This window comes from Prinia subflava, chromosome 17, assembly GCF_021018805.1.
Source record: "Prinia subflava isolate CZ2003 ecotype Zambia chromosome 17, Cam_Psub_1.2, whole genome shotgun sequence".
NCBI lineage: Eukaryota > Metazoa > Chordata > Aves > Passeriformes > Cisticolidae > Prinia > Prinia subflava.
Window position 1 is genome coordinate 12,723,607 of NC_086263.1, and position 22,331 is coordinate 12,745,937.

A 22,331-nucleotide genomic window follows, 5' to 3' on the forward strand; every position below is an offset into this window, starting at 1 on the left:
TGAGCAATTTAGGGGTTAGTGGGGCACTCATAACCATTCTCAGTGGAGATATGGGAACCCTTATTAAACAAAATTAATTATTTCTGTTCAACTCTTGCACATCTGATTCGCTGATGAATGTGGTGCAGGAGCATGAAAACCTCTTTATTGTGGATGATTTTGTTGAGTATCTGTAACACATATAAGGGGCAGGTACTAGAATTAAACATAGAGGAATTTTGATCCGTTATTACACAAATCTGGCAATTGCCAGCACTTAAAAAGATGATAAATTAAGATTGCTGCCTCCCTGCTCCAAACTGGGAGAACAAAGCCTTGGGGAAACTGCAGAGCTGCCCTCTACCTTTGCTACAAATGGAAGACAGATTGTATTTCCCCCAGCCCCATCAGGTTCCGTGCACAAAGCCCATTTGCCAAGACTTCGTGCACTATGGATGTGTGAGAGACAGATTAATTTCACAGTATAAGCAGAGATTAACTGTAAATAAAATTGCAACTTGCAGGGACCAGCTCCCTGTAATGGAGTTTCAGGGTATCAGGCCACAGGAACCAGGCTCTGCTGTTTATCTTCCAGCAGTGGCTGATGCTGCCTGAATGTGCAATGGGTTTCCTTTAAATGCTCTTTGCTATTTGCTTGTGGAAGGTTTAGAGCTGCAGGCAGTGCTGGTGGTGTCTGGGGAGTGCAGTTAATTGCACTCCAGTTCTACCTGTTTAGAAAGGAGATGGTGGAGATGCTTTGGGGATTCCCCAGCAGCTCGCTGGGATCCAGAGGAGGCGGTAAAAAATAAATAACAAAGATGACACAGTGAATATTGGGAGCCTTTCATGGAGGTTCCTCAGTTAAATCTGGCAGAGAGTCAAGCAGCTGTTTCACAGATGGAGGAGCTGAGCCTCGGGTTCCATAAGTTATTTGCCCAAGGTTACAGAAGAAGTGGCAAAGCCAGAACCAGCGGCTCTGTTTCCTGCCTTCCCTTCTCCCCCCTGACACTAGATTAATTTGTCTGGGAAAAAATGAATAGTGCTGCACACAACTGAGAAATAAGGTTATTCTGTTTATTATTGCCAGTCTTTTAGGCCACTCTCACCTCTCGAGCAGCGGGGTCGGGCCGGCACTGCTTGGAAAGGTAGAGTGCAAAAGGTCTTTAAAGCGGTTTCTTCTCTTCATAATTTTTTCACCAGAAGTTGTTTAGAGGAGAAAAGAAGCCAAATTCCTCTGGGGAGGATGTGTGGAGAGGAAAGATTGTGGGTTGGGTAGAAGAGGGAGAGAAGAAAAGCTGGGTTTAACCGTTTTTACAAACAGGTAGCAAAATTAGAAAAGAACGTCTGTACAGCTCGCAAGACAAATCTCTCTGGGAAGATCACCAAAGCCCAAATGAACGCTGCTGACAGGCATCAGAGTGCTCAGATAAGATCCTATTATTCAGACTCATAACTCTGAGTGGAGGAAGATACCCGTAACTGAAAAGTAGAGAAATAGAGATGGTAATATTCAGTTTGTCAGCCGAGTTGGTGATAGGAAGGTGTATCTCACAGTGATTATAGGATTAGAAGGTTTGCCAATACTGTTAGTAGAATGGGATTTATGGAATGACACCAGTGTTAAAGGTTTGAGTGTTCTGAATGCAGGATTTCATTATTTCCTTGGTGCCTATCAAGTCTAATGTGTGGGAAAATGGAGTTGCTATTATTTAAACTTGAAATAATTTCCAAGCTTCTCAGCATCAGGAGAACTATTCCATTTTGCATCATCTGTTTCTTCATTACTCAATGATAATTTGTATTTGCCCAGGAGGATTTTCAAGAGATGAATAACACTCTCACCGAGAATTGTGAACATTGAAATTTACTCTAATTCTGTGTATGGGCTGTTGTATGAAATTTAAATTATGCCTATTGCAAGCTCCTGCACCACATCTATTCTCTATCAGACAATGCACTTCTACATAGTGGGTTTCTTCCTGAGATGATTATCTGCATTATGAGTACATTTCATTTTACCAGCAGAACAAAAGCATCAGAGGTGATTGAAGTAAATTATACGTGTTTATAAAAGTAACAACAGCAATTGGATGTTGTTTTTCAGTCCTTTCCATACATTGTTTGTACATACATTCTTTGCAGAGTTAATACAGCTTTTGTCTGTTTAAAGAGAATAAGTACACTGAGAGAAGATGTGAATGGAAGGATAACACAGTAGTATTTAACTTTGGGAGTTTTAAAATTATAATGATGATTATATAGATCTTCCCATGGCACTTAAGCTCTCAGAACATCAAGTGACTGCCAGCATTGCAGTGAAATTCATTGTTTGCAGATGCTCAATTCATCAGTGACATCTCATCCTCCATGCTTCGGCGACACTTCTTCTCTGTTTGGACAAATTTCACTCCTCCATGAATTTAAGTTTGTGGTCTCTTATCTTTTTACAGAAAATGCTGTAGGTCTGAGGGTTCAAGTGAAAAGTGTTCAGAAGCTCCCCAAGTGCTGTGCCCAGTTCTGGGCCCTCTGTTCAGGAAGGACATTTAGGGGCTGGAGCGTGTCCGGGCAAAGGAACAGAAGGGTCTGGAGTGTAAATCCTGTCAGGGGTGGCTGAGGAGGCTGGGAGAGCTCAGCCTGGAGAAATGGAAGATCAGGGGGGACCTTCTTGCTCTCCACACCTCCCTGACAGGAGGTTGTGGTGAGATGGGGGTCAGGCTCTGCTCCCAGGAGCAGCGGGCAGGATGAGAGGAAATGGTGTCAAGATGTGCCAGGGGAGGGTCAGGCTGGACATCAGGAAGCATTTCTACACAGAAAGGGTTGTCAGACATTGAAGGGGATGCCTAGGAAGATGATGATCTTGGAGGTCTTTTCCAATCTTAATTACTCAGTGATTATCTAATCACGTAATAAAATACCTGCCTCACTTCTGATCTCTGCACAGAACCCCCTCTGCACATTTGATCCAGTAGGGAGTTCTGGGACATAAAGATAAAACATTGTCTGATATGAGCAGTGGGATGGGAACAGCTGTCTAACACTGTTCTAGGCCCCTGACATCTCTTGAGGAAAAGAGAATCCTGCACTATTTGTGTATAATAAATTTACAGCCACTTCATCCTAGCTGACGGGGACATGACAGCAACAAAAATATGTGTGAAATAACTGTGTCAGGGTTTGTGGAACATGCCCATGAAAGAAAACAGGAATAAATGGGACTGTAAGTTTTATCTAAGCTAGGAATTTTATTTCTCTTTATACCTGCTTTTTTCAAATAGCAGGTAAAGCTCGAGACTGAATAAAAATAATAATAATTTAAAGCTATCCTATTTTTGGCAATATGTTGTTTGTACATCGGCTCAAACTAAGCTGCTAAATTGGGACTCAAGCACAGCCATGTGAGCACTTCATTTTTCATGTGTAATTTGCCATTTCCTTTGTATTTCAGCTATCTTAGCTACAGAAGCACAGAGGAATCTTATTTGGGATGGAACTGTACAGACTGGCTGTATTGCCACACTGCTGTTTAAGGAGCCTGATTCTGGCTTCCAACATGAAATTGCTCCAAATCTTATTTTGTGGTAGCATGAAATATGATTGGGTGAAGAAAGTAATTTGATAACATGTTTTCTCAACATCCCCCCTTAGCATTTGCTGGTTTTATTCCCTCATGTCCTGCAGTGTGTTATTACCATTGATAATATGAGATGCAGCCTCCATCTAAAGCAGCTTGGAAAAAAACATAAATAATTGGCGTAGAAAGACGAGAAAGCAGGGATACGACCTAAAACACGCCTTGCAAAGACTAACAGTGATTTATTTCTGCTCGAGCAGGTGTTCCCATCCCCACCCTGGTGTGGTACAAGGACTCAGTTCCCCTCAGCAGGCTGCAGAACCCCCGGTACAAGGTGCTGCTGAGCGGGGGGCTGCGCATCCACGCGCTGCGGCCGCAGGACGCCGGCATCTTCCAGTGCTTCGCCAGCAACCCGGCCGGGGAGATCCACACCTACACCTACCTGGATGTCACCAGTGAGTGAGGAGGGGTGGCACGGCCTCAGGGCTGCTGTTCCCTGAGATTCACCTCGGGGTTGCTGGTCCCTGAGGTGTGGAGGGTTTTCGAGCTTTTTTTGCCCAAGAGGTCCCGTGCCAGAGCCAGAGAAGACAAACTGAGTCTGTCAGTCTGTGTTTCCAAGGCTGTTTATTCTTTCATTATCTCTCAGTTCTGTCTCAGCTCTGCAGGGCGTCCCCAGCAGAGCAGGACACGCAGCTGGACTGGGCAGATCAGAGGGTCCAGGACTTTATGTACCCTGACCCAATCAACATCCAAAACAAACTTTTTATTTACAAAACCTTACCAATACTTACTGCCTATGTTAACATGTCATTTCTACTCTAAACCAGTCCTTGTGATACAACTCAGCAGAAAATGGGGGACGAGGACAAGAACAGGGAGGACAGGACCACTCCCCAATTCCTCCATCTTGCCTCCTCAAGCCCATATGCTAAAAATCCTAGATTCTACATTTACACTCTGTGATAAACTAGCTACTGCTTATTTTGAATTCTTTCAGCTTGTGATTCTTCACACACTGTGGGCATTCACTCCATGGCCAGGGGTCAGAGGCAGTGTCCTCCTGGGCTCTGTGTGAGGCTGGCTGAGCCCCTTGTACAGATTCCAAAACCCCCCTGTCCGTCTCCAAACCCTCCAGGGTGGCCAGAGGGATGTCCTGGACTCCGGCAGCACAGGGTGCAGGAGGTGTCATCCCTGTGGGTGACCCCTCACCCGTCACATTTCTCTGGGATCCTTTAGTTGAAGCCACAGAACTCTGATTTCTTGTCAGGGTAGCTGCCCCAGCTGTAAGGGAGCCCAAAACACCCCTGTGGCCTCAGCACAATCTGCTGAGTCGTGTGGAAAAGCTCCCCACGACATCAACAGAGCTTGGCTTGAGGTAAATTCCCCTATTTCACACAGCAAAAAGAGATCTTAGTGAAAAGAAAAAAAAAATTGTGAAATATTTTTATCTTGCCTTCATATTTCCACACTAATGTAATTTCATTCTGAACTTGAGTCACTGCTTCATGATTGTGCATGCTATCATTTTATTTGCCTTTGCCTGCAACTGCATTCGGTCTGGGAAAAGAAAGAAAGTTCAAGTTAAATGTCTTTTTTGGCCAAAAAGTCAGATTAAATGGTTTTGTTAATGAAGTGCCTCCATCTCTATGGAAGAATTACAAATCCTAGTAGTCCCTTTTAACAGTGATTATTAATGCTCATTTCTGTGATATTAAACTTCCCTTCAGGAAGCTGATTTTTAGCCTAATAGCACTTTGCACATACTGACCAGAATTCCTACTGGCCTAAGAAAATAAATCAGCCCCAGTTCAATATAGATCTAGGAAACTGCAGGAAAAGAACTGCAATAAAATGCAACTGGGGGAAAATAAGAGAGAAAGAAACTTAGAAAATGTCTTGGAGAAGGCTCAGGTTCTAAATTCTTTTGGCTGACATTTAAGTTTCAAAGTTAATGCCTTTCTTAAGTTGCTTTTCATCTTAAAGAACTCTGTTATGAAGATGAAGGAAAATAGTTTTGTTTATCTAGATTTCTCAAGTTCCCCCCAAACGCCCATTTTGAGCTTTATCTTCCTTTTTCTTTAACCTGTCTTACGTGTAGAGGTACAAGCACTGATAGATTTTTATTTTCTGTGTAGGTAATAAACAGGATTAGGCAATTCCTGGGAGATGAATAAGAAAAGGTTACAGTCACTGCTGAAAGGTTTTCATGTCTTATTGTCATGTCCTTCTCCACGCTCAGCTCTATAAAAGTGGATGTAAAGTAGTCCATGGTGATAGTTAAAGGACCTTTCCGAGAGGTGAGGCACTGAGTTTGTTTGAATTTTTTATTCTAGACATCAAGCCAGCCTTCATCCAGCCCCCGGAGGACACCACAGTCACCGAGGGGATGACTGCAGTGCTGACCTGTGAGGTTTCAGGGGCTCCACGACCTGCCATCTCCTGGAAGAAAGGTAGCAGTTATTAACTTGTAGAAGAGCTGTGATCCACCTTTTCCTGCCCATTCCTGTCATTGAGATCCCACAGATTCATTCAGTGCCTCCTTCCCTTCCCCTGAGCTGTGGGGTCATCGTGAGCTGGTGGCCTGGGCAGGATGGGACATTTTGGAAGAGCTGGAATTGGAAGAGCTGGCATCCCTGATGCCACCTGGCACTAACCATGCTGCTTCCCCCCTGTGTGTTCCAGGTGTTATAAATGCCAATACAATAGTCCAATTAAAATTATAATTTTTGGTTTATTAAAAAGATCGAATTACAGAATTTCGGCAAAACCACCCACAGCAGAGATACTTGGCTATTTTACCTGGGAAAAGGTGAACCAGGACGCAGCACCTGGCCGACTGCTGTCCCCCCTAGGTTCACAAATCGGCTTTGTTCGGGGTTTAGTTTTTATACACTTTATTCCACCTCTGGCTAAAAGTTCCTCATAGTCCTTTTGTTTCCAAGCTAGTTATTCAAATTCATAGTTGTCTCGAGTTTTTTCTCTGCTGTGAGGTGTCAATCTCTGGTTTTCCGTGAGTGTATAGACACCCAGGTTTATGAATGGTAAAAGTTCATCTCCAGAGATGTGGGTGATGATGTTCCTCTAAAGGTTGTGTTCGATGCTCGAATGAGGCTGTTGGCTGAAGATAATGATCTGACGACTCTGCCATCCAGGGAGGAGAAGACTGATAGCTTATCCTAATGTGTCTTCTCCTGATGCTGAGGAGACCGCTGGTTTTCCCGTAAATCCTTTGTCTCCTTTCTAAATGTTAAATTCCAGGGTGGTGCCTGCTTTTCTTAGCAAATTTCTCAAGGCAGACTGAAACTTATATTCTCATATAACATATATACAGTGATTTTCACAATTTTAGCATGTCATAACCCACAAGAACATGAATTAACATCCCATATTTTTCACACAGGAGAGCAGATCTTAGCCAGTGGCTCGGTGAGGATCCCTCGCTTCGTTCTGCTCGAGTCTGGAGGGCTCCAGATATCTCCGGTGTTCCTGCAGGATGCTGGCAACTACACTTGCTGTGCAGCCAACTCTGAAGGAGCTCTGAATGCTTTTGTGATGCTGACAGTGTGGAGTAAGGATAATGCTTTGTTTAAAGTCTAACTTTAATCAAGTATTAATCAGTTTTTGTTGTACGCTCAGGAAATTTTCATAAGTAATTATGCTTTTCTCATTAATAGAGTTACTTGTATGATTTAATAGGAATAATGTGTCTATTTTTAGGAAGCCTATCGCAAATACCCTTTTTGTTTGGAGAATTATGCATATAAATCTCTATTTTGTGAAAGGAAGTGTATTTAAATAGAGCTTCAGTCACAATTACGGTTTTACTCAGATTTTGCTTTGGCATCTCATATTGCAAGTCCCACCTTTTAACTTGTAGATTTGGCTGTTTGCAGATGTTTTCTGCCTCCAGGAGTCTGCAGGCAGCACAGACCAGTCTGTGCTGGTACTGAGGCTGTGGCCACAGTCACAACAGACAGGATTTTCCTCACCCTTTTGTATTTTTTGTGCCTCTGAGTGATGCTGAAGCCAAATCAAGATTTCAGCTAACCCCTCACGCTGCAGACTGGTGTGGGATGGGACATCCTATGAAATGCTTTTGTCATTCACCATTTTCCCTTGATCTCTGCATTTTTTATTTCTTCTGTTGAGGAAGTGTGATCCAAGAGGTTCACCTGTGTTACTCCTAAGTGAGTTAAATTGAAGCATAACGTGGTTTTTGCTACTCAAAGTGTAAAATAATGATCTGTGAGCTGGGACTAAGAGCAACTGAAAATAATGAAGATGATGAGGATTAATACAGAAATGTTGTGGCCTTTCTCCTCTCCAGCACTTGAAGTACTGATTGTGCTGCATATTTGGCATTTATTAATCCCCAAACTCTGCAAGCTAAATCAGCCACATTTCTCCTTTTGAATTTGGGAATGCCTGAAAACCCTTCTGGCAGTAACTGTAACGCATTTGTGTCATGTGGCCATCGTGTTTGTGTCTTACTGACATCATAGACTTGGTAAAAATATCAGGAGGGTTTCAATTGAATGATGTCCAGGTGTATGGATCAAGTAAAGGAGATCCCTCCCATTAATTCCCAAAGCTATGGTTCTTACAGGTATTAAAGATAGCTCCTGTTCATTCTACTGCACGAGGGGAAGAAAAGTGGATATAACCCAATTTTTGTGTGGCAACAGCACCATTATAAAGCCAGAAGTCTGACATAGGTACATCAGGAGTAATGCCAAAAATTCCATGCTATTTGGAGTCAGCTTCTGATTTTGCTGATGGTCCCTTCCTGTGCACGTGAGACATCACAGTGGGTGCTGATTATCTCTGTAGGGATTTGGGATTTATTAAGATTGCCCACATATCTGCCATGCTCGTCCTGGGTGTCTCCCTGCCCCAGCTGATGCTCTCTGCTGCTGCTCCTGTGTGTGACACATAATGGGGATCTTTCTCACCACATCTGGTTGCTGTAGTTACAGCAATTGTTGTGTTCTGAGCCTCCAGGAGGGGCTTGAGTGAGGATGTTCTGAAACATTTGAGTAAACAACAGATCTTTCTTATATGGGAGATTTTTCTCCCAGGAGCTCCTCCACTGTCCTGGAGTTGATGAAGTTGCAGGGTGCTCTTTAAATTTACCTTTTCTCGGTATTTTTCAAGCACGTTTTTCTTGGCACAGATTTTCCTTGGTCTTCTTTGTGTTTTTGCCTTCTCCAAACAACGTGGCTCATTTCCTGACTCAGTGTTGGCTTCCACACCCCCGTTAAGATTTCGGGGAGTTGCCACAGACACTTGCAGAAGCCAAGGGAGAGTTCAGAGAGCTTTGGCCACTCTTCTCTGGGCTCAACTGGTGTCCTGTGCCTCTCCACACCCCACAGTGTGTCACCTGTGTCACCTGTGTCACCTGTGTCACTGTGTCTTTGGAGGCAGGGAACCCTCCCAGCAGAGCCCCCAAGAGCAGCGTCCCGCTCGCTTTGAGTGACAAAGGCTGCTCAGAGAGTGAAGAGCCGAGGCTGAAGGCTCTGATTTCACCTGGGCTGTGCCCTGTGCTCCTTTCAGACCGCACTGCCATCGTCCGCCCTCCCGAGGACAGCACGGTGATCAAAGGCACCACGGCCACCCTGCGCTGCGAGGCCACTCACGACCCCAGGATTTCCATCAGGTTGGTGGTGCCACTCCTCGTTTGTGTGCTTTATCCCAGCTTAATTCTATAAAGCTGCATGAAATAGCATGAGGTGAAAAGTTTTGGGACCCCAGATTTTCACAGCAAACCCCTGATTACTGCATTATAAGGTTGTACACTGTATCATTAATCATATAAATCCCATCTTCCATTTCAGCCTTATGTATTATTTACAATGAGCTATGTTCCACTTCATGACTTCAATATAGCCTTCCATGATTTTACTGTCAAGGTTAATACACTATCAATAAAACCAACTTGTCAGAGGCTGATACTTAATGAGAGTAAAAGCCAAAGAGAAGGAATAGGATTTCAGAAGTGTTTACTCTGGGGTGCATAAAAGCCACGCCAGAGATGCCCATGTTTTTGGAAACAACTCCATAACTTGGGCTTATAGTCTGTTCTGACTGTGTAAAGGAAATCAGAATTTGTCTGGACTATTAAAATTTGAATTAGGGCATTTAGAGGAAGCTCAAAATAAATTTGCCATGAAAATTAATGTAGTCTGAAAGCAACACAAATGAAATAAAATGCAAGGAAGAGCTTGGAGAGTGCTTGAAGGGTGAACTGCAGAAAGAACTTTGTAAAGAGAAGTATGGGTATAAAAATTTCAGTTAGAGATGGGAAAGTGTGAGCCTGTGGGCTCTGCACACCTCTGTGGCATTTTGGGAGGTGTGTTTTTGATATGTGAGCTCTAGCAAACCTTCAACAGGTTTCTGATCCTGGCAATTTAATGTTACAGAGCCTTGGCAGAGCTGGGCCAACACCCACCATGAACTGCAGAGTTAGTGTTCTGATGGGGGTGAACTTAGGAACTCGGACATTTATGAGTACTCCATCTTCTCCTTGTAAAATACATCATATCTCAGATGGAATTGCATTTTTCATTCTGATGGCTTGATCTAAAACTTAAATTTGTAAAAGGCACTGCTTTTGAAAGTGGCTGCAGGGGGCTGTCATTTTTAACACGTGATGACAGGAGCTGGTCCCTTCCAGCAGAGTTCAGATCAATCCATCGTGGTGTTCTTACGAGTAATCAATAACTGAAATGCTGCAATACTCAGGTACCTTTGGAAGAAGGACAGTGCTGTGATAAACCCATCCAGCAGCTCCAGGATCACCGTGGAGGAGGACGGGACCCTCCTCATCAGCCAGACGTGGTCGGGTGACATTGGGGACTACACCTGTGAGGTCATTTCTTCTGGGGGAAACGACTCCCGGACAGCGCGCCTGGAAGTGATGTGAGTACTCCAACTTAAATATTCACCACCCCCAGGGATTCTTCTGTCATTTAATTCTAGCTGTTGTGGAGAGTCAGCAGCTCTGATTTCTGGTGTGGTTTTGTGGATTTTTTTAAGGTAAATTAGGGTTGGTTCATTGCTAATGAAATTGTTTTGAAATGTTCTGATCTCCTGGGTGAGCCTGCTTTGAGCAGGGGTTTGGACCAGAGACCTCCTTTAAACCTGGATCCTTCTATCATCCCATGCTGTAGGGCTTTCCCATGAATCCCAGGTGCTGTGCTGTGATGCCAAAGTTTGAAAATAAGAAAACGTTTTCTTCCTTTTAGTGTTTTTTCTCTGTTAAACATTTATCAGAATAGCTAGTCCCTGGATGGGCATTGCTTATTCTTGATTCTATTTATACATCATTTTTCAGGGAAAAAAAAATTATGTATGACTTTCTTTATTCCTATGGATCTTTAAAAATAAAAACAAGAAAATGTTTGAAGTGCCATTCAGTTCTGGAAAAGGATTATAAAAATGTCATTACATGGTTCCATATTTTCTATTTCTGTCATTCCACTGGGGTGAAGTGCACTTCCATTTTATTTTTATCGCTAAAAGCAACAGCTGTGGGTTTGGTACATGTGTGGAGCAAATCAAATGAAAAAAAAAAAAAAAGAAAAAAGAAAAGAAGGTGATGTTTTATGTAGAGTTATTTATTTATTTATTTACCCCAGCAGTGCCGCACGCTTTCATTTAACTAAAATTGCATCTGTTTCTGCTGGTCATGCCTGATGTCTCTGAGAAGAGGGCAGTTGTGTGGCTGGCAGTGTAATGAGTTCACCTCTGAGATTTGCTGTGCAGAGGGCTGTTTGACACAGCATCCTTCTGACACTGCCAGGCCTCCCTCAGATGCCCATTTTCCGAGAGCGGTCGTACATTCTTTTTCTAATTAAGCACTGCTCAGCTCTGCTCCCGGAGAGCGTTTTACTGCTGGTTGGGATCCAAGAGCAGGAGACAATTCGGAATATATTGCTGCTACATAACCACGCTGCCGTTCTCTGAGGCGGGTTTGGAATGGAGGGCAGAAAATCTCAGAGCAAAGACTGAAGGGAATGTTAGAGCTTGGACTTTGAAACAAAGCTGCAAATGTGTGCTAAGCACTTCAGCAGCAGGATGGTTTCCTAATGCTGAGGAGCAAAAGCTGCCCTGTGCAGCCTGGTACAGCTCAGGGAATTGGATTTACTTGCAGCTCCCCAATGACCACTGAGGAGGTTCTTTTATGGGCCATGGAATGTGGGCTGGAAGTTGGTTGGGAGAGACTCACCCTGTGTGCGCTGCTCAGGCTGTGTTGGCTGGATCTCCATGCCCTGGGACTGCCTCTCAGTCCTGCATCTCTACTTTCTTTGATGTTCTGTTGCTGATCACCCATCTCCTGTTTTTCCTGGAGGAATTAAAGGAATCTGTCAGACCCACTGTTTTCAGAGAAGTCAAGTGACTGATCGGTCACTCGATGATACCTTGAATTGTGATGTTTCATTTCAAAGCAGGGCTGCAGGTAGTGCAATACTGCCAGGGAATGTTGCATTTCCTTGCAGCTTTCATTATTATCGTTTGGCTGATCTGCGAGGAAGAGAGATACATGATACAACAGGAGTGAAATGAGGAAGAAAATATGTGGAAAGGAAACGTCTGAAGTAAAGCTTAAATTAAATTCCAGCTTATATAGGAATGACAGATCTATAACATTCCCTGTTCTCCAGGATGATTCCCTCGTGCAGAGCATTAACAAACAGGACAGGCACGTTCCCATCGGGGGGCACTCACACTTGAGTGCTGAGGAGCTCTAATGTCAGACAAATGTTCAAAGGTGCTCTCCCAACCAGTTACAGACTGGAGCAGTCACTGTGTCCCACATAGCCTTGTCTGACAACTCCAAATCTCCCCTCACCTTGTTCCCCCCCAGGAACCAGCATGTCCCTCCTCCACCTCTGTGCCCATCACGGGGAATTTCCAAAGGCACAAATTAGTTTGTTACTGATTTCAAACTGATTCAACTGAAAATCATTGACCTTCAGGCTATTTAATCTCTGACTGGTCCAGCTGTCAAATCTCTGAAGAGAAGGAAAGAAAAGTCTCTCTTCCCTTGCCTCCCCTTGCTGGAAATCAGGCTTGGGGACAAAGGTGGTGCTGCTCGCTGGAAGAACCTGCACAGATACATTGGTGCTGCAGGCAGGATGGATCATCCTCCTCAGCATGAAAGAAGAAATAAAATATTTGCAAAGGAAAGCCAGAAAACTAATGAAGAACTTGCTAAAGTGCAGCCAAAGGTTACCTTGCTCATCAATTTTGCACTGATGGTACTTGGGCACAGAAACTAATTGCTAGTCAAGATACTCTATTCATTCATTTGTCTTCCCTCTAAATGTGTTTATTCTCCATGTACATCACTTGATTTGATTTGCATGAGGTAAAACATTTGCGAGTGATGTTTCTATTCTGCAAGAGATAGATTTTAATTTTACACTGACTTCGTTTTTCTCCTAGCAGAGCTTCTCAACTGCATACCAGAAACATTTGGTGATGAGCCCCCCGCTTCTCTTGCATCCTTGCATGTCACAGGGTTTGATCCTGAAAGTAATTGCATGTTATGAAACACCCCAGCTTCATTTAGCTTACTTTATAGTCCTGTAAACACCACCCTGAAATACGAAAAAAGCCTTGTTCCTAAAGCTGCATAAGCTGAGTTATCACCACGTATCACCCACCTGATGGGAAACTGTGCTGATTCCAGCTCAAAGCACCCTGAGGATTCTCAGGGTGTATAAAATATGCAGAATTACCACTATCTCTGCCTGATGATACCCACTGCTCAACACCAGCCCGTGCTGGAGGATCTCTTTGTTGTATGAATGTGACTGCAAAGTATGGTAATGCTGCATTGTTGGGAAAGCAAAGCCCTCTACAAGCCTCTGTTATGTCACAACATATAGTAAAATCTTCTAGGCTCTTTTTCTATGCAAAAATATGGGAAGGACAATGTAATACAAAAATAGGCAATTTATTCCTGGCAGCGAGTTCATCTTCTTTCAGTTCCCTTTCATCAGAGAAAGAGCTATTATTGTTCTGTCTTCTTCAAAAGCAGGAGAGGGGAGCTAACCACTTATAATAAACCCCAGTGGGTTGCCAGGAATGCACAATATTGCCTTTGTCAGCCATCTATCCATGAATTTGGATACCCTTTTTACTGGAGTATTTATAATTGCTGCTTCTTCCAATTTCTTCCGAATATATCCCATAAAAAATTTATTGCTAAAATTAAAATCGGTATGACCAATGCAGGGTAAGAGATAAAAATGTAAAAATGATTAAAATGTCCCGTTACAAATGTAACTTGATACAGATCCCACATCTCTTGGTTCCAGCAGCCCATCTCTTCTCCTTTCTCCAGGGAGAGAAAGCAGAAGGAATGTCAAACTTGAAAATATATTATTCCTTCCTCCCTGGAAAGAAGGCTTCTATTTATTTTTCCAAGCTCTCTATTGAGATGTCATCCAAGAACCAAGGTTCACTGCTGAGTCTGAGTGCACTTGATACTCAAAGGAGAAATATCGCCCAGAAATGCATTTGGAAATAAATGCCATTGTGTCTGTTTGTCATTGAAGGTATAGCAGGAATGTAGGTGTTTTCAGCAAAAAGAAAGCACAAAATTCAAACCCCTTTCCCAAGTCATCTCCAGATCTGAGCAGATTGAAATGGGAAATAAATCTGTGCACTCTGGAACTCAGCAACCCTTTAATTCCAAAAATTCCCCTTGTCACAGACCTGTGAGAGACAAAGAGCCTCAAAACTGCCTCACACAAATTCTTCCTGCATTTATAAATTGGAGAGGATTCTTTTGCAAGAGAAGCTGCAAGGTGCTGAGCAGCAATTACCACGTTTGTTAATTTAAATCGTTATTAACTTTTAGGAGCAGAGCCATGGGGGCTGAGTGCTGCCTCCCCACCCTGCCTGCTGGTCCTGGCCGAGGGAATCCTTCATGGAACAGGAGCAGGGCTCTCCACAAACTGACAGGAAAACTTGTTTAATCTCCTGTGCCTTTTTAGTAATCCCCTCTTCAGTCACAGTCTCTCTGATTACCTGCTGTGTTGGACCATTTTTCTCAGAACTCTCCCCAGACCGTGTCTGGTTTATTTTTCTCAGCAAATAGCCTGCTTTTAGCTAATTTTATAAAACACTCTGTGTGTTTGCTGAGTGAATTTTTCAGCTGCCCTCTGGCAGTGATGAGCTGACTCAAAACATTAGGGTTTCTGTTTTGAGCGTGTATCATCTGCAACTGGCTAATATTTCTCTCCCAGATTGTCACAATGACTTCATGTTCTTTTCTTGCAAATGCTCTATTTTAATTGCTTTGTCAGAGTTCCCTCAGGTCACCTTGGTGGCAATGCCATTAACCCTGGGCTTATCTATCAATTACAGATTTTCGAGTGTCCATGGACATATTTTGCTATCACATAAAATAAGTTATGGAAAACTTGCCTCCGTGCAACTCTTCAGCATTAGAAAAATGAGGTTTTAAGATACTCTATATTGAAAAACTTCCATATATTTCCTGTTGGGGCTTCAGTGAACAAAAGAAAGATAATGATGGAATTACACTTTGCATGTCTGGCCAAGGTCTGCTCAGTACTCTGAGTGTAATTGTCCTAAACCTCATCCACTTTCTTGATGCTGACCAGTTCTAGTCTGAGGTCCTCCTCACCCTGAGAAAGGGTTGAAATTAGAATTCTCTGCAATAATTTCTTGGGTGTTAGGAGCAAGGAAAAGTAATCCTCTTAAGGAAAAATAGAGGCAATGATCTCTTTGGGGAATGTGAATATTCATGATGGTGGTACAGGTCTCATTTATCATCCCTTCCACAGGGTATGTGGTAGCAAATGAGAAGGAGACAAAGTATAAATGCATGCTAAAGTAGAAATTACTACTTATTAATCTCTGCTTTTGCATCCTGCAATGAGAGAGGTACACTCCTGTGCTGAAATGTCTTTGTAGCTTTAAATATTTATTTCTGTCCAGGTGTGTTTCTTAGGCACTTGTTCTGTGTGCCTCGAGGGGTTTAAATCTGTGAGCACCATCTGTTGCTGTTCAGCACGGACACGTTTGGGTAAAGACAAACCCAGAATTTGGGATATTTGTGGATGGGGTGTCCCGGGTGGAGGCAGCAGCTCACTCTACTCAATCTCTGTCTGAGCAGAGCCCATTTCCCTCGTGCTGCTGCTGATTGTCCTTGTCAGTCTGGGAGAATAATCTACTAAACCCAAATTCTAAGCAAACAAAACCTCAGGTTTTAACCCAGTCTGTGCATTTAAAAAACAGGGAAAAGGGGATGTCCCCTCAAAGTCTTCTGGGTCTTGTGCACTTGGAAAAACAGACCAAGCTTTGAGTCTTTCTTGGTAGTGTAGATTCTGTCTTCCAGTGAGCTGTTAATTGAGCCCTTCTAATGCATGGGACATCAAGAGCAGTAAATGCACACCTTGAAAATACCTGTAGTATACACCAGGAGTGCTCGTTTGCTACCCAGGAGAGCAGATACAGCAGATAATCAGCTGTGAGCTCCCCTCTGTGGCCATCACCTTCCAGGAGGAGCTGGAGCCACAGCCCCTCTCTGAGCTCTTCCCCACAGGGACTGGTGATAAATGAAGTGGGGACTGGGACTTCTGTGAGCCATGTAGCAACAAGACATTTCACTCTTCCCTTCAGTAATTACCTTTGCCAGCTTAATCACAAAAACTTTTCCAACCAGCTTGCCTAGGACATAATGATAAATTGTGGTGGAGGTTTAATGTTTATTATAATTTAATGTTTCATTCAAAATTAAGCAGCACGCTGCTGTAGTCCCTGGGTAAACGGCCATATCTTACACCCCCACACTTTCCAGTGACAGCCACACTCAGTCTCCCAGGTCAGCTGCCCTCCTGTTTTGTTTCCAGGTTCCTCTTTTCCCTAAACGTGTTTCTCCAAAATTTCGCAGTGCTGTGTTCAGAATCTGCTCCCTTTGGGCCCACACGTGCTCCTTGCTGTGCCTGATGTTTGTTTGAGCCCCAACTGGCCCCGTTTGAGCTGTCAGTGCACGACCAGACAGGAGTGAGAACAGTCAACCTAAACTCCTCACCATGGAGCATCTCAAGCAAGCGATTTAATGAAGTTGAGATCTGAATCACACCCTGAGGTGTCATTCCATGTTTACTACAGAAAGAGCCTGGGGTCACTGTGCTGCTAATTTGGTTCTACGTTTAAAGTCAAATGAGATGAGACAAGGCTTTGAGTCTCAGGTTTAGCCTTAGGAAATATCAACCCCTCTTGCCTGGAGAGAGGTGGGCAGGGAAGTGCCTTCTGCTTGTGGTGCCTCATTAGCTGTGTGTTTTTCTCTTTGGCTCTTCCAGCAATATTTTCTTTTTTTTGGTTTTTTTTTTGGTGGGTTTTTTTTTTTTTTGGTGCTAGCTCCACAGTGTGTATCCATCAGAAACGCGTAAACAAAAGCATTCACGGCTTTAACAGAAAAAATAATAAAACTATTGTCTGGCTCTCCATATGTTCCTCAATCTTCCAGTAGAAACAGAAATCCAGGACATATTTATTGTTCTGGCTTGGAGCCAGAGCCTGTATTTACTTTTGTGAGTGGCTGAGGAGTTGCGGTTTTTAAATAACTCCGAGCCTTCAGTGGCAAAATACATCACCAGCAGGAATTACTGCATTTTTAATTTAAGTATTTGAGTGCCCTCATGGCTTTCTGCTCTGGCCTGAGCTGTGGAAGGGTCACCCTCAGCCTTCCTGGGGAGGAGGGCAGTAAAAACTGGCCCTCCTTGCTTTTCCTTCACTCCAAAACCCTCGTTCTCCTCAGGAGCCAGGATGATAAGGAGCAAAAATCACACTTAAGTATTACGCTGAAGGGCTTTTATCTCTTAAAACACATCAGCATTTAAGGGTTGCGGCAGGATTTAGTGTTCTCACTTCACCATGCAGCTCCCACTTGCAGCCAATGGGTATAAATGAAATGTTTTTCCACAAATTTCCTTTATGTGTAGAGATTACACATTTTAATTGAGCTGCTGTTTTATTTTTTGTTTTTGAAATGTTTTATGTTGTATTTCCATGGGGCTTCTTGCAGGCATTTTCACTACATTTTCTGCTTGGGTGCTTCCAAAAAAATCCTTATTATAGGGAGGAAGGATTCTACCCATGACAGGATAAGCCTGAATCCGTGAATAAATCAAGCTGTTCTGTAGCCTAAGAATACATATGGTAATTTTGATTAGTCGCTCTGTGGATAGTGTCAATGTCTTCTGCTTCCTTGAGTATGAAAAAATCCATGTTAAATCATATCTCCCATGTGTTTTACTGTTTATACGTCTCGCTGCTGTCACATTGTAGGACATCATTGTAAGAAGGGAGAAAAAGTGAGAGAGGAAATTTATTGACCAACTTGCTCAGTCAAACGCAGGATGAAGATTGGCTTTTTTTCCCACATTTAGTGACTTGGCCATTAGCTGTTCTAAGCATCAGCCTTGGGACTTTCAGCATAATTTTTTTCCCCCAAAATGGGATAAAATTGGGAAGAATTCAGAGATGTCTTTCATTTATTTAATTGTACAGTAGCTGCTGGTGGTTTTATATCCATCCTCACACAGGGCTGGTGTTGCCTGCCTTTAGCTGCCTGTGAGACTGGAGCCGAGTGAAACACGGATTAATTTTCCTGTGCTAGTTCTAGTGGTTAAAATCTCTTCTGCCTGGGAAATTATCTTGAATGGAAAACATTTGACCCACAAGCCACCATACAACTCTTGAAAGCTCTGAGCATTTAAATCAGAATCATCTTGGTGCGGAACAGAAATCAAGGTGTGCTTCAATCTGGCCCCCCAAAATGGCAAAGAGATTAGACAAATATTGACCAGATTGAAGAACCTGAGGGGAAAAAACACTGAAAAAATTATGATTATGTGTCAACATGCAACCATAGGTAAACTGCTTACATGTGTAATCAGGAGGAACCTCACACATCTTATTTGCATCAACCAAAAAAAGAGACTTGTCCGAACCATAGCTCTTATTAGATGCTCATGTATCATTGGCAGAATTTGGGAGTTATTCAGAACATTAAGACATCAGATGACTGATTTATTTTTCTCTCCCTCTCCCTTTTCCTCCACAGTGAGCTGCCTCACTCCCCTCAGAACCTGGTGGCCTCCCTGAACTCGTCCTACGGCCGCAGCGTGGGGCTCTCCTGGGTGCGCCCCTTCGACGGCAACAGCCCCCTGCTCTCCTACGTGGTGGAGCTCTCTGAGAACAGTAAGTCAAAGGTGTTGGGGAAGGTGAAACCAGAAAACCTTATAAATATGATTGCTTGGCAAAAGGGTTTGAGAATATGAAACCCATAAGCGAAGTAGAAATGAAGGTGAGCTTTGAGATGTAGGATGCCGAGCCGTTAGTTACTGAACAACCCGAAAATAAGGGTTTGGCCACCTGAAGGAGAATCCCTCTTGACTGAACAATACCCTTAGCAAATAAAAGGATGCCAAGGCTCCAAAGGTTGGGGGGACCCTGCCAACGTGGCAGGGAAGAGAAAAGGGGTCTAGAAAGTAGCTGTAGGGTTTAAAATGTAACATGATATAGTAATGTAATACTTCTAACAGGCTGTATGTAGATTCTATAGGTTTTTTCTAGTTGGATGTTGTAAATTAGCATATTCAGTATGGAAGAAGATATAATGTATTGTAACCAGAACTTAAGGGTCTCTCAGGCATGCCTATAGCTGTAGTTATCAGCTTTTAGGCTGGGCTCTGTATCACCCTCGACCCTGGACTGCTGTAACACCACCTCTGCAATAATGCATCTCTGCATTTTGGAAAGGAGCAGCCAGCAGTCCCACATCTCTCTCTGACTGCTCGCACCAGGACATCTCTTACACAAAGGTGTTGGACTCAAATACTTCTCATCCCCACGGTGTTCTCAGTCACTGCCTCAGACTCACTGGCACAATCTTACACCAGTGTTAATGAGCCCATGAAGATGTATCAAGCCTTGAGGGTGTCCAGCACTTCTCAGAATGGTTTAGAGATTATTTTAGGCTTAGGGATTATTTTACAGGAAAGACTTAATTCCACCTCTAGTGTTGCCAGCCAGACTTGAGGCACAGCAGGTCATTCCTCAGTAAAACAGCAGCAGTCAGTTTGTTCCTTCCCATGGCTGCCTTTTTCTCCAGTTTCATGGATTTCTTGGTGCATTCAGAGCCCCAGTTTCACCTAAAAGATGCACAGAGGGTGATAATTCAAGGAACTGATTGTCTGTCAAAGGAACAAACTTGGATGTCAAGAGGAACTGCTGTCTTACCTCTCTGTGGGCTCATATATTTTCTCTGCTTTCTCTGGGTTATCCTTCCTTTAGCTAGGTGGTTGAGGATGCTTGAATGCAATCCAAATATCTGATTTCCTGGGTTACAAACCTGGGCATTGGGAATTGCCACTTCCCACTTTTATCATGCTGTACACCAGGTCCTCCGTGGCTCAGTCTGCAAGGTTATTCAGGGACACTGCTGCTGCCTCTTTAGGAGCTGATGGAAAGATGAGGTTATATGGAAATCGGTCACCTTGGCAATACTTTCTAATCTCTCTCACCCTATGAGCTGGAAATCCAAGCTGAACAATTGATTCTTGATGAAAAAATTAAGAGCATCACTTTTTGTGACATGTGGAAATTAGTCACTGCATAACTGAATGTGAAGCAGTTCTGATTTCTGATTATCTGGAGAGCAGCAGTTTGTTTTGCCACACGGAGAGCTCGGGGGGAAACTTGAGCTTCAGATCACATACAAGGCTTTTGCTTTGCAGGCTGGAGTGCATAACTTCTCAGATGTGAAGGTCCCAGAACCCACGATCTTGACAACTGTTAAGCAAAGTGCAGGTTTCTAATCCTAGCAGAAATCCAAAATCATGCCCGGGACTTCTGTCCTTAAAATAGTTCTTTTCAAGCAAAGGCTCCTGATCTTTTTGTAACAAATGAGTGGGGAAATCCACGATCCTGCACTCATACTCCTCCTCTACTTTTTATCACCACCTTCCTTTTTATTTTCACTCTTCTCTCCTTCCCTCCCATAACTACAGGCCAGTATCTGCCTGGTTTTCTTCTTTTCCTTTCCATGTCTTTTGCCCAAGGATGTCACCCTTCTGCTCCTTGTTTCCTAGTGGCTTTGTTGATGACAAACCAGTGAAGTCCCAGCCTGGGAACATGAAGCAAAGGTCCTGGATTTGCAGAGAGGCAGCACAGAGGTGGCAGAACATGGGCACCTGGGCCCTGCAGTTCTGCATCGACTGGGACGAGTCCCTGAAAGAACAGGCAGCTCACTCAGTGCCAGGACAATCATGGAATTGTTTCAGTTGGAAGGGACCTTAAAGATCATCTCATTCCATCATCTTTCGTGTGTCATGGAGGAGTTTGGAAGGTCTTCAAGTCCTTTCCACCAAGGATGCTCTGCAGTTGTATAGCAATGGGGTAGACGTGCCATCATTTTAGAATTAATTCACTGAAATTTGTCGAAGGCTCAGCCAAAATCAACAGTAGCTCTTTGGAAAGCATGCACACAGTCCCTGAGAACACCACGGGGTCCTGTGAACCACTGCTCACTCTGTGATAGATCAAATCATTTTGGCTGATGTCATTGCAATCTGCCACTGAGAGGGTCTCATTGTCCCAGAGCACAGGTCTGTGCCCTGCCACAGCTCAGAGCTGCAAAAGCCAAGCACAGGCCAGGTTTGTTGTGAACTGAGCACCTCAACTCCCAGAAATATCCCAGCTCTTGCTGTCCTTTAAAGTTTTGTCTTTATTTCCTTTGGGTTTATGTGCAATGTGCAAATGATCACCCACAAAAGTAGAACAGGGAAGAATCTCAGCCCTTGGATGTTCCACTGTTTCTGTGTTCTCTTGTTCCTTATACACAGAGCAGCACAGCAATGTCAGCAGTGGTTTTGGTTTGGAGCACTGACTGTAACGTCTGCGCTCTGTCACTGGCTGGTTTTGGTTTCTGTTTTCCTGAAGTGTTTGTTTTTCAGGGTTATTTTGATCTCAGCCGTGTGTGGTTAATATTTAGCTCCTCCAGACCTCCTGCTCCTCTGGAAAGCATCCCCCTCCCTTTGTTCCCAGCCATGCCAAGCACTGTTTGTGCACAAAACTGGCATTTGATGTTATGTAGGTATGGCTTGGTCTGATATGACTGTGCAGAAACCTCTTTGCCTTTCAAAGATGATTTCTGTTTGGGTTTTTTGCTGCAGGAGGAGCGGCTGTCAGGGAGACAGGGAGCACCCTCCAGGAGCTCTGTCAGTGTCACAGCAGAGCAGAGTGCCTCCCACCCCAATCCCCCTTCACCTTCAACCATGAAAGGGGGACACCAGAATTTTGGGTTATTTTCCAGCTAGCAAAGCTGCACAGATTTTGTTTTTAGTCGTGTGGAGTTTGAATGTTTGAAGTTTGAGTGTTTTGGTTACGGGTGCTGAAATGCAGCCTTGTTTAGTGGCTTTTTTTTAGCTGTTTTGTTTTGGATAACTCTCTCACAGCTTTAGGATTTGGGGTAGGTTTTGAAGCACGTACCATAAATTGATACACAACGGTGTCTGTTGCAGAGAAATAGCCGAAGAGGGTTCAAAATAACAAGTATAAATTTCAGAGGTTTAATTACCAGCTGCATTAGAGGGAGGCGTGTCACTCCACCTGGCATGGATTAGAACTCCTTTTCATTAATATAAATTCAGTAAAGAGATACAAAACCCTTACTTTAATTAGAGGGGGAAAAAAAACAGTGGCGTATCGTGCACATAAATTGCTGGGAATATGA

The 22,331-nt window shown here is 43.5% G+C and overlaps 1 protein-coding gene across 6 annotated transcripts in view; it reads left to right on the top strand.

Annotated features, from left to right (window-relative positions):
- The window catches only part of SDK1 (sidekick cell adhesion molecule 1), a 385,946-nt gene that overhangs the window by 238,902 nt on the left and 124,713 nt on the right, over window positions 1–22,331 (top strand). For all 6 annotated transcript variants that reach the window (XM_063414764.1, XM_063414763.1, XM_063414762.1 and 3 more), the window contains 6 exons: window positions 3,811–4,005; window positions 5,884–6,000; window positions 6,951–7,118; window positions 9,104–9,206; window positions 10,292–10,468; window positions 18,660–18,796. In XM_063414764.1, coding sequence (XP_063270834.1) covers window positions 3,811–4,005; window positions 5,884–6,000; window positions 6,951–7,118; window positions 9,104–9,206; window positions 10,292–10,468; window positions 18,660–18,796 — 897 coding nt within the window. The remainder of the gene's footprint in view (window positions 1–3,810; window positions 4,006–5,883; window positions 6,001–6,950; window positions 7,119–9,103; window positions 9,207–10,291; window positions 10,469–18,659; window positions 18,797–22,331) is intronic.